At 55.3% G+C, this 11,776-nt stretch overlaps 1 protein-coding gene across 3 annotated transcripts; it reads right to left on the reverse strand.

Annotated features, from left to right (window-relative positions):
- Window positions 1-1,461: 1,461 nt before the first annotated feature.
- ASGR2 (asialoglycoprotein receptor 2) lies at window positions 1,462-11,557 on the reverse strand. 3 transcript variants are annotated; one of them, XM_042966337.1, is made up of 9 exons: window positions 11,414-11,557; window positions 10,931-11,125; window positions 7,316-7,435; window positions 7,114-7,209; window positions 6,637-6,708; window positions 6,413-6,499; window positions 6,182-6,327; window positions 1,918-2,024; window positions 1,462-1,674 (listed from the first exon to the last, which is right to left on the reverse strand). In XM_042966337.1, exons 2-9 carry the CDS (start codon window positions 11,052-11,054, stop codon window positions 1,518-1,520), a joined length of 909 nt encoding a protein of 302 aa, XP_042822271.1. In that variant the 5' UTR covers window positions 11,055-11,125; window positions 11,414-11,557; the 3' UTR covers window positions 1,462-1,517. The 3 variants fall into 3 exon arrangements, with proteins under 3 accessions (XP_042822271.1, XP_042822270.1, XP_042822272.1); XM_042966336.1 differs by lacking the exon at window positions 11,414-11,557 and having other exon boundaries at window positions 7,114-7,435; window positions 10,931-11,047; XM_042966338.1 differs by lacking the exon at window positions 11,414-11,557 and having other exon boundaries at window positions 1,477-1,674; window positions 1,918-1,981; window positions 7,114-7,435; window positions 10,931-11,047.
- Window positions 11,558-11,776: the final 219 nt, after the last annotated feature.

Raw genomic sequence — 11,776 nt, forward strand, 5'->3', positions numbered from 1 at the left:
AATGGCCAGATCCCCCAGGGCACATCCATGCTTGGGAACTCTCGATGCCAGATTCCACGAGGCAGAACTTGTCAGGGAGCAGGCGAGACTGGGTGCACGGCCACAAAATCAAAAGAAGCCAGAGCGAAATGCCACGTTGCACCCAGGCACGAATGCAGGAAACCCCCTGACGGGAAACCTGGCTCGGGTCATGTTATGCGTCCACTTGACCGGACCCCAGGGTGCCAGTCAGACACCATCGTGGGTGTGTCTGTGCTCGGGGATAGGGTGAACACTGGAATTGGTAGAGCAGGTCGGGCTAAGCCCCCGGCTAGAATAAACAGTGGGCCCTCCCCGGAGGAAGAGAACCTTCTCCCTGCCTGACCCCCTTCTCCCTGCACCATCAGCTGGCACGGGAAGGGAACATCCACTCTTCCCGGGTCGTGAGCTCGCCGCCTTCACCTGGAACCCCACCATGGGCTGTCCTGGGTGCCCGGGCTGTGGATTCACACTGGAATTGTCACCACTGGCTCTCCGGGGGGCCCGGCTCGCCTGCACACCCGCAGGACCCGAGACTCGTCAACCTCCATAATCGCACGAGCCAAATCCTTATAACAAATCTCTTTAATAAGTGATACACACACATACGTCCACATCCGACTGGTTCTTTGGAGAGCCCTGACTAATCCTCTGGGCACGATGGTTAACTCTGGGAGAAGGCGGGGGAGTGAGGGGCCTCCCCGTGTGTGTGTGTGTGTGTGTGTGAGAGAGAGGCAGAGAGAGAGAGAGAAACACTTTTTACTAAGACCATATATTATTTTAGTAAAAATAAAACAGCCAATTGTTTAAAGGCCCTCTTAATATCGCCTTCAGGATGATCTTGGAAGGGTGAAGTTCAGGCACCGTGGAAGCGGCCAGTGACACCCTGCGCTGGGGAAATGTCTAGATCTGTTACAGTCCAGAGAGGAGCGGTCACAGTGGACACAGGGCACAGAGGCTTCCCGACCTGCCTCCCCTTAGAGAGTATTTTCCACGGGCCCCCAGGCAGCTGGGCCACAGCTCCCGGGCTGGCGGTGTGGGGGGGGGCTGTTGTTCCCCAAAACCTCTTCTGCAGGAGACCCCCCCCTACTGCTAAGGATTTGGGGGGTGGAGGGCGCTGTTTCCAGGGGCTGCGTCCCGCTGAGCGGCTCTGCTCCAAGCCCCCCTCCCCTCCCTGACCCATGTCCCTTGGGATGGGGTCCCCAGGAGCAGCTGGCTCGGACTGAACCTGTCTCTTCCGGACCCCCCACCCCTTCTTTGCTCCCCACCTCTCCCAGCTCCCAACGACCAGTCCACACAGTTTCAAGTCATTTCTTCTTCCCCTATTGAGCGGCCTGAGAATCATAATCGTGACGGTGACTTGCTGAAGGAGGCGGGACCTCAGCATCTCCAGGGCGGTGATGCCCCCCCCCCACCCGCTCCGCCCCTCCCCAGGCCTCTATTTTTCCTTTCTTCAAAATCCTCCGGTGAGCTGGGGGGCGGGGCAGGGGGCGGGGCTTCTAACCCGTGATGTTCTGCCTCATCTCGCACACCCAGCGCTGCACCTGCTGGCAGAAATTGTCATTCCAGCGGCCATTGGAGCGGACTTCCGCGCAGTCTTCGCCTCCTCCCACCTCGTGGCCCTGCCAGTCGTCTGGCTGAGTGGCGGCCCAGTTCCTAGGAAGGCAGGCTAGAGCTCAGGCTTTGACCCCTACCTACCCCTGCAGCCCTCACCCCCCCCCCCAGCCCCCAGCTCAGGAAAAGCACATCCCGAGGAGAGGAGGGGGCCAGGGAGCGCACGCTGCAGCCTTGGAGGTTGGGAACCTGGGAGGGGGAGGCCTGGGGACTTTGGTCCCCAGGGAAGGGTGGGAGTGGCTGGCCCCAGGCCAAACGAAGGAGGACGAGGGGGGAGCCACTTACTTGTAGCCATGATTATAGTCTGTGCCATCCACCCACTTCCACGAGCCATCGCTGTCCGTGAGACCTATCCAGGCATCAAAGGGGTTTATGTGCTGTGAAATGAACTTCTGGAAAACAGGTGGTGTGACAAGTAAGGGAGATGATTCATTTCCAGAAGTAGCAACTAAAAGCTGGGCTATCTGGTTAACAGGAGTTTCCGGCCTATTGGAAATCTGCACGGACCTCCCCACTCCCAAACCCTTAGACACCTCACTTCCTATCCTAGTTCTCCCACCCTCCCGCCAGCCTCCGTTTGGCGGGATTCTTTTTCAAAGGCTTTGCAATGAGCACGCGCCACCACCGAACCGACGTCTCTGCGTCGCCCCAGGGAACGTCCGCTTGTTCTAATCAGACTAGTTTTGCCTCCCGTGGGCGGGCCCGGGCCACGTCGGCGTAAGGCTGTACCCTCTGTAGCACGCAGCCAATGAGGAAGCAGGGGAGGGACTTCAGCTAGGAGATAAATCGTCTGCTGTAAGCACTCGGAGTGCGCCTGTCCGTCAGACGCCCGCTCTTGTAAGAACGTTGATCAGAGCCTCGCTTCACTGCGCTCGGAGTCTCCGCGTCGCCGCTTAGATTGGGGCAGCGGGCTTGCGTCTCACAAGCGGGGAGGAAGGTTCTAGTCCCTGGGACCTCCATTCAGGCATAGCTGTGACTCCTTGAGTCTCCTCCAGCTCGATCTGAAGCACCAGGTCCCAGCACAACTATTCCTGTCTTTCCTTCTGTAACTGGAGTTATTATTTGGTGGACGTTGGCTGGGCTAAACGTCGTGCTAAGTGCTTTACGAAGATTCTCTTATCTGATCCTTACAAAGTCTCTAAATTGGGCGTCCTGGTGATTCACACTTCACATAAACGAGGTTAATGAACTTGAGGTAGCTGCAGAGCTCAGGAAGTCCAGTGCCCAGGGGTGGGGAGGTCGGGGGGGGGGGTGGGACCTCCGCCCCCTGACCTGACGCCCATTTCATTCCCAGCTCACAGTTGCTACCCCGACTCGAGCCCTTTCCTTGTCTCCTACCTGTGAGCTCTGACTCTGGGAATTCTGATTCTGGCCCCTGCCCCTGCTGCCCCCATGGACCCCAACACCCATTCAGGATCTCAGTTTCAGGGGAACCCAGGTGGCTCAGTTGGCTAAGTATCCAACTTCGGCTCAGGTCATGATCGCACAGTCTGTGGGTTCGAGCCCCTTGTCAGGCTCTGTGCTGACAGCTCGGAGCCTGGAGCCTGCTTCGGATTCTGTGTCTCCCTCTCTCCCTGCTCCTCCCCTGCTCGCGCTCTGTCTCTGTCTCTCTCAAAAATAAACATTTTTCAAAAACTTTTTAAAAGCAAAGAAGAGATGAATGATGTAAAATACCAGAGAAAATATCCAAGAAGAAAAATAATACGACGCTACGTGAAGGGAAGAAACCCAAGAGGAAGATTTGAGCTCTGCAAGAAAGCCCAGGAGCCCCGCAGAAAGCCAGGCATCGAGTATAAACCATAGGCTTGAGGACAGGACCGCAAGGCAGAGGGAAAGAGAGAAAAACCAGAAGCAAAGGGCACAAGGTGGTGGCTGGGGACGGCACATCACAGAGGTATATTTGCATGACCCGTTCCGGAAAAAGAAAGAGCCCATGCAAGGAAAAAAAAAAATGTAATGTTCATGTATTTAAACATATTTAAAAAGTTAGAAAATCCAACTTGACGAATTAAGAGGACGCTCCCGACCTCAGAGCAAAACTCCCAAGGAGAAGAATCAACAACGAGATATGCCTGGATGAGGCTGGTGAGATTCAAGACAGCAAGGACTCCAACCACTCGGGGCAAAACACTTCCAGAATCTCGGGGAGACTAGAAGCAGGAGGCATTAGCAACTTCAAAGTTGCTAAGAGACTAGATCTTAATTGCCGTCAACACAAAAAAGAAACGATTTTGTGACACGCTAAAGGTGTTAGCAAGGAGCAATCATATTGCAATGTGTAAATGTATCAAGCCCACACACTGTAGGCTTCAAACTTACACAATGTTACATGTCAATGATATCTCAATTAAAAAGAAAAAAAAAAAAAAAGAATGAGGCAGGGGCGCCTGGCTGGCTGCCAGTAGAGCATTGAATTCTTGATCTCAGGGTCATGAGTTTGAGCCCCACACTGGACATGGAGCTACTTAAAAACGAACCCCCAAAAAACCCCAAAAAACAAAAAAACAAGGCACGTAGATAAGAATAAGTGGGCTGGTTTCCTTACCTTTCATATGGGAAGTTATATGAACTCGCTGATTTTTTTAAGCCAATAAATTTCAGCCCATCATTTACATAATTTTAAATGCAATTTAGCAATTAGAAGTCATCATTAGTATAATTAAAAATAAGCCAAGTCTAGGGGCACCGGGGGGGTTCAGTCGGTTAAGCATCTGACTTCGGCTCAGGTCATGATCTCACAGTCTGTGAGTTCGAGCCCCGCGTCGGGCTCTGTGCTGACAGCTCAGAGCCTGGAGCCTGCTTCGGATTCTGTGTCTCCCTCTCTCTCTGACCCTCCCCTGCTCGCACTCTGACTCTCTCTCCGTCAAAAAAATAAATAAACATTAAAAGAAATTTTAACAGAATTTTGGGGTGTGAGACCAAGGTCACTATTTTTTAAACTCCTCCCGTGTAAAGTCTGGCATTATACATCCGAGGCTGAGAATCACCAATTTAAAACAGAGACTCCAAAAGCATGGACAGAGGCAGGTGAAGCAAATGCAAGGAAGAAGAAAGGAAGGACCATCTACTTTTATCCACATGCCAGGCCTGAAAGCAGACCCTGACAGTCACGCCGTCACAAGGGCAGTCAGCCAGGGCCACCGCAAAGCTGGGGCCATCACGAACTTACTGTGGGTCAGAGCACAGAGCACAGAGATCTCAGGTTGACCCACGTGAAACGGGCATTTTTTTTTTCAAGTCAAAAGTGCTTGCACATGGGCAGTTTCAACCTGATCGGCAAAGCGAAATATGTTTGTAATTATTCTACCGTATAAATACATATATACACTGATAAATTTGATATATTAATATATATAAATTTGATACATTGGCATATTGATATAATATGTTGATATCTTTATATATGTTGATATATAAACATACATAGCTGACATATTGATCAATGTCGATATGTTTGATATATTGATATCTTTATATATGTTGATATATAAACATACATAGCTGACATATTGATCAATGTCGATATGTTTGATATATTGATATCTTTATATATGTTGATATATAAATATATATATTTGATATATTGATCAATGTTTATATGTTTGATATATTGGCATATTGATATCTTTATATATGTTCGTATATAAATATATATATTTGCTATGTTGATCAATGTCTATATGTTTGATATATTGGCATATTGATATCTTTATATATGTACATATATAAATATATATATTTGATATATATTTATATTATCAAATTTAATATATTATCATTATATTATTATATATTATCATTATATTAATATATTAATAACAATAAAATATATATGATAATTTATATTATCAAATTTATATATATTATCAATATATTGATAAATATATATTCAATATACATATTCAGTAAATATATTCTGGCAATATGTCGAGTTGAAAACACTGGCTAAGGAGGTGAGCGAATCTGAATTCTGGCTCTGTCCTGCATTACGGGCAAATCACTTGACCCCCCCTTTTTCTTAGTCCCCTCATCTCTCCCTCCCTCAAAGGGGGGTCCGAGCGCCCGCCCCACAGGGTCGTGAGGATTACACGTGAACGCATGAAAACTCCTCGCATGCAGCAAAGACTCAATGACCGATCCCAGTCTCATCCTCCTTTTCAGAAAATCGCCGCCCCCCCCCCCCCCTTCTAATGGCTTGGTCCTCCCCTGGGAACACGTGTTCGCGGCTGTGGCTGGTGGCAGCGGTGGGCAGGGGAGACCTGAAGCGCTTTGGAGGGACCCAGGAACCCTGCCCGCTCTGTCCCTTTCAGCCCATGACCGACCCCACCCCAAGGCCAGCAAGAAGGGCCCCGGCGTCCACACTGCGCCGTCGGAGCACCTGTGCCCGAGCTCCTGGCGCTAACGTCCCACCTCTTAGAATCAGTGGCCGCTTCGCCATGAACTTCCCGGCGCTCGGCCACACCTCTGCTTCTGGACGCTTCCTTTGGTTAGAAAATAATGCTAAAGCAGCCTGCCCAGCCCCGCCGGGCATACCCTGGGCCGCGCTCACCTGCTCCTCCCTGGAGTTGACGACCGCCAGGTGCGCGTTCTCCAGCCGGCAGTGCTTCTCGGCCTCCGGCCAGGTCTTCCCGGAGCGCGAGAACCAGTAGCAGCTGCCCTCGAACTCCAGCCAGTTGACCGGGCAGCATTCTGTGCCTGAGGGGCCGGGGGCGCGGGGAGATGAGCCCCGGCAGGAGGGCACAGGCGCCCCGGGACGGGGGACCCCGTGCCCGGGCCCTACCGTTGCTCCGGAAGAAGGCCATCTGACACGTCAGGATGCGCAGATCCACGGGGAAGTGCTTCAGATGAAGGAGCAGGGTGGCGTGATCTAGGGCACCGGGCGACGGGCACGGTGGGCATCGCGTGGCGGGCAGTGCCGGCGCCAACCCCCCGGGACCCCACGCGGGACTCCGCGCGCTCACGCACACACGCCGCGCGCGCACCCCCCCGGGGAGGGTCTCTGACCTGCTTCCAGGTCCTTCTGCTGTTTCTCCAGCTTGGCCTCCAGAGAGGTCAGCAGGTCACTGGCATTGCCCCCTGAAAAGGAGGACGGCTCAGGCATTCCCGCCCCCCCCCCACCCCGCCCCGCCTCCACCCTGCGTCCCGGCCCCTGGCCTCCCCGCCTCCACCCCGTCCCCACAGCGGCTTTCTAAGCCTAAGCAGGGTCCCCACGTTCCCAAAACAGACCCCCCACTTCATTAGCAGGGCCTGCCGGCATGACCCCTCACCACTTAGCCCCCGCCTCGCAGGGTCTTCCTCACCCGCTGGCCTCGCAGCTTCTGTTCCCTCCACCCGGCACTAACCCCCACCCTCTGCACCTGCCTGATCATCCTTCCCGGCCCCTCCGCCCAGGGATCCCGTCCCTGGAAGCCTGGGGGCCCCCTACCCCCAGCACCCCAAACACGCCCCCCTCCTGCTCCCCCCGGGGAGGCGCCCCCTCACCATGCGAGCTGAGAGCGCCCATCTCCGTGAAGACGCCGGAGGAGAAGTGGCTGAAGTTCTCTTTCAGGATCCGCAGCTCCTCTTGAAGCTGGGCTCCTTGTCGGGGGCGGGGGACAGAAGGGACAGGGCAAAGTGGAGCGGGCGGTGTCCCGAAGGACAGCCCCTCCCCGCCCCGGCCCCGCCCGGCCCCCGCGACCCTCACTCTGGGACCCGATGACGCAGACGGCCGCCAGCAGCAGGACGTTGAGGCCCAGGATGAGCAGACTGAGGCGGAGCCTGGAGCACAGACGCTGCAGCAGCCGCGGCCGGCGAGGAGGGGGCCCTGGCGGAGAAGGGGCGTCAGAGGGAAGGGCCTGGGGCGCAGGAGGCCTACGGAGCGCACGGTGGGAGCGCCGGGGGAGCGGAGCCCCGGTGGCCCGGAGGAGAGTGGGTGGGGGTAGCCGGGGAGGGAGTCCCTGGGCTTTGACCCCAGGGCTCAGGCCCTGCACACACGCATCCGCACGCTCACCCCACGTGCACACGTGCCGCCGCGGGTGCACGGGGCGCGCGGTGTTCACGTCATCCGTGGGCAAAGCCCCGCTCTCGGACCCGGGGACCCGGAGGCCCGGCTCCGTGTTCTTGCAACGCGCGCCTGGGCCGCTCGGACGCGTCCCGCACCCGAAGAAGGGCCCCCGCCCCCCCTCAGTCCAGGTCATTCCACCGCAGACCGCGCCCTCCCAGCCCCTTGTCCGTTTCCTGCTGCACTCGACCCCCCCCCCCAGTCCCTCCCTCCGCTGTGAACTCTCCCCCGTAGCCTCAGTCACTTCACAGAAACTCGGACCCCCACACACGGGCACACACGTTTCTCAGTTCACCCTCGCACTCGTTGCACCCTGACTGCTGCCCACTCGCTGTTGCCCCCAGCGCAGCCCGATCCCGTCTGGCCCCCCCGCCATCCTCGCTTTGGGACCCGACCGCGCGGCCGGGCGCCGGCAGCGGGACGTGCAGGCCCAGGGTGAGCACACACTCTCATTAGCACACATTCTCGCACACTCTGTCACAAACGCACCCCAGCTTCACAGGCACTGAGCCGGCTTCGCCCCGCCCAGCGTCCCCTGGCCTGGGACAGCGCTGTCCTCCAGGCCGAAGCCCCGCTCGGGCACCTTCACCTGCAACAACACTTCTTTGCCTCACACCCCACTTTCCTCTGTCCCCATCGCCATGATACCTTAACACCCCTGCACCCTGGAGGGGCGGGGGGGAGGTCAGCCAGAGGCCCGGAGGCTTCCTCCCCAGTCTCCCTCCTGCCACCATCCCGAAGTGGACACTCCCTGTGAGTGACCAGCCAGAACTCCTGAGATCCTGACTCCAATGACTGTCACCTCCTCCCCTTCCCACCCGGGACTCCATCCTGAGCCAGGGAGGCCACGTCTCCACACTCCACTGCGAACACAGCCTCCCCTGTGCCCGACACCCTCCCCCTCACGCCCCCCTGATGCCCGGGGCGTCTCTCCATCCAGAAGCTGTCCCTGACCCGCAGTCTTCCCCAGCCAGGTAGGTTCCCGGGGCTGAGTCCGGCCGCTCTCTCCAGCCCCGTCCGCTGCTCAGGCCCCCGTCCTGCTTCCCAGCCTGACCTAGGACCCATAGACCCCAATCCTGGGTGAGGGCGGCAACCCGTCCCCACACCCCCGCTCAAATCAGACCGCCCGCGGCCGACACGGACAAGTCTTGGTGCCTCAACGTTCTCGTGCCCGCTTCTGTGAGGGACCCCAAATCGCCAGACTCACAGAAGTCTAAGACGACGGTTGCCGGGGTCCAAGGAAATGGGGAGTCGCTGTTCGACGGGTACAAAGTTGCGCTTATGCAAGACGAGTAAGATCCGGACATCTGCCGTACAGCTCCGTGCCCGTAGCTAACAGCACGCTGTCGTGCCCCGAGCCGCTGGCTAAGAGGGTAGGACTCGGATTCAAGGTTCTTACCACATAAGAAACATGGAGGTCAGAAGACGAGCCACCTGACTGGATGGTTCTGAGAACACAATGAGGTCAAATATAAAAGGTGCTGCCCAGGCAAGTTTCAAGGTAAAAGCGAAGGTCTGCCAGGGGCGCCTGGGTGGCTCAGTCGGTTAAGCGTCCGACTTCGGCTCGGGTGGGGATCTCACAGTTCGTGAGTTCGAGCCCCACGTCTGTATCTGTGCTGACGGCTCGGAGCCTGGAGCCTGCTTCGGATTATGCGTCTCCCTCTCTCTCTGCCCCTCCCTTGCTTGCACTCTGTTTCTCTCTCTCAAAAATAAACATAAAAAAAAAAAAAAAAAAAAGCAAGGGTCTGCCAGACGTGGAAAAACAGAGGCTATATTCACCCACCCCGCCAGAAACAACCAAGATATAAATCAGCCACCTCTCTCAAGACACTTGAACCTCAGGCAACAAAGGGCAAGGGTCCGGGGAGACGGGAAAAATGATATGGGCCCCAGTGGTCACCCGCCTGCTTCTAGGAGACAGTTTTCAGGCCTTGGGGAGGGAGGGGAAATCCCAGCAGGGCCCGGCGGACTCTCCAAGCTGAGGAAGCGAGAGTCTGGGGAGACCACAAGGGCAGAGTTCAGACAGGAGAGAGATGCCCAGAGAATTCTGGTCTGCGGAGGGCTGCACACTGATCAACACGTGCATGTCAGGAAAACTACCCAAGGCCAGGCAAGATAAAACCAACCTGGAAGGGCAAAGGAACCCTGTGTGGCACTCATACAGGACTGGGAATGGTACCTTGGGAGGGCTCCAGACCCGCCTGACAAATCATAAAAGTGGGGACCCCTGGCTGTCTCAGCTGGAAGAGCACGTGACTCTTGGTCTGAGTCATGAGTTCAAGCCCTGAGTTGGGTGTAGAGATTACTAAAGAAAAAAATTAAATAAACTTAAAAAAATAAGGTAACAAATTTTCTTTTCAAAAATTCATAAAAGCAAAACCCAAAAGGATCAGATCGACTCCAAGTTGCTTAACTGCACCCCAGAACAAAGCTCAAGAATATTCAGAGGAATATAACTATATCCAGCACACAACACAGTAAAGTTCACAATGTCTAGCCTGCACTCAAAGATTACCAGACATACAAAGAGGCAGGAAAACACAACTCATGTTGAGGAGGTTCATAAATCTATCAACACCAAGCCAGAGGCACCTGTGTGGCTCAGTCAGTCACTCACATGTGACTCTTGATTTTGGTTCAGGTCATGATCTCATGGTTCATGGGTTCAAGCCCCATATTGGGCTCTGCACTGACAGCTAGGAGCCTGCTTGGGATTCTCTCTCTCTCTCTCTCTCTCTCTCTCTCTCTCTGCCCCTCCCTCGTTCAGGTGGTCTCTCTATCTCTCTCAAAGTAAATAAATAAACCTAAAAAAAAATCCAGAATGGATGCAGACATTAGAATTAGCAGACAAGGGCATTAAAACAGATATTGTAAAAATATTCTAGATTCTTAAAAATGTAACTACAGGGGCACCTGGGGGCTCAGTCAATTAAGCATCTGACTTCGGCTCAGGTCATGATCTCACAGTTTGTGAGTTCGAGCCCAGCGTCGGGCTCGGTGCTGACAGCTCAGAGCCTGGAGCCTGCTTCGGATTATGTGTCTCCCTCTCTCTCTGCCCCTCCCCCACTAGTACTCTGTCTCTTTCTCTCTCAAAAATAAATAAATATTAAAAATTTTTTTAATAATAAAAAATGTAAGTACACATCAAAGAAGATACTTAAAAAGTCCCACCACTGTGAAAGGGACAGAGGCCTCAGGGAGACAGAGAAATCGGCAGCTGGGGGAAAGGGAGCAAAGCCCGGGAAGCTGGGTGCTCACCTGCATGGAAAGGGTCTTCTCTCCTGGGGTTGTGCCCATGACGGCCTGGCCCCTCCCCTCCACCCGGCTGGTGGTCGTTTCCCTCGGAGTCCAGCTGCTGGATGTTTTGAAAGTCCTTGGCCATGCTGGGTGCAGGGCTGGAGCCTGAGCGGTTGAGGCTCCTCTGAGGACTGGGTGTTCGGGTTGAAGCTTGAGCTAAGATGTGAATTCGGGCAGAGGCTGATGGGGGGGGTGGGTGGAGGACCCGAGCACATCAAGGCTACCGTCTGGGTTCGGTCTTAGGTTGGAGGGGAGTTTGGGGCTGAAATGCAGCTGGGTCTCGTCCCTTCTCAGGACACTGCTTGGGCCGGGACCCGGCCAGGAACCCTCCTTCCCTGCTTTCATGGACCAAACCCCCCTCTTCCACCAGCCCCCACGGTCCCTGCGCTAGGGTCTCCTCCATACCAAACATCCCCAGTCCCACCTGCTCCTGACTTTGGTTACCTGTCAGGGGTATGGAGGGCTGACGCCCGAGTCCCTCGGGCAGCCCGGCCCCAGGGCGAGGAGGGGCTAGACCCCGGAAAAGTGGGCCAGGTGGTACCAGGAGGGCTGGCCCAGGCGAGGGCCCCGAGTCCGTGTGTCTGAGTGTCCAAGTGGTTCTAACCTGGCCTCTCCTGTCCCTGGGACTTTGGACAGTAAATAGAAGTGGAAACAGGGTTGGAACTCAGGCAAAGTGTCGTGGGGGCGGGGGACACGACTGTCTCTATTCTTCCCAGAGAAAGGGGTCTCCTGGCCTGTCCCCCTCACCCCCGCACGCCGGTCACCTCGCGCCTCGCTGCACCGTTCGGGAGGGGTGCGGGCCAGGAG

The sequence above is a fragment of the Panthera tigris genome, chromosome E1, assembly GCF_018350195.1.
Source record: "Panthera tigris isolate Pti1 chromosome E1, P.tigris_Pti1_mat1.1, whole genome shotgun sequence".
Lineage (NCBI taxonomy): Eukaryota > Metazoa > Chordata > Mammalia > Carnivora > Felidae > Panthera > Panthera tigris.

Excerpts from the sequence above, each read along its gene's own strand:
- ASGR2 (XM_042966336.1), bottom strand. The coding sequence starts at position 10,969 with ATGGGCACAACCCCAGGAGAGAAGACCCTTTCCATGCAG. Across the intron at positions 6,709-7,113 it reads GGGCGCTCTCAGCTCGCATG|GGGGCAATGCCAGTGACCTG; the intron begins GTGAGGGGGCGC and ends CCTCCTTTTCAG. Across the intron at positions 2,025-6,181 it reads TCAACTCCAGGGAGGAGCAG|AAGTTCATTTCACAGCACAT; the intron begins GTGAGCGCGGCC and ends CCTGTTTTCCAG.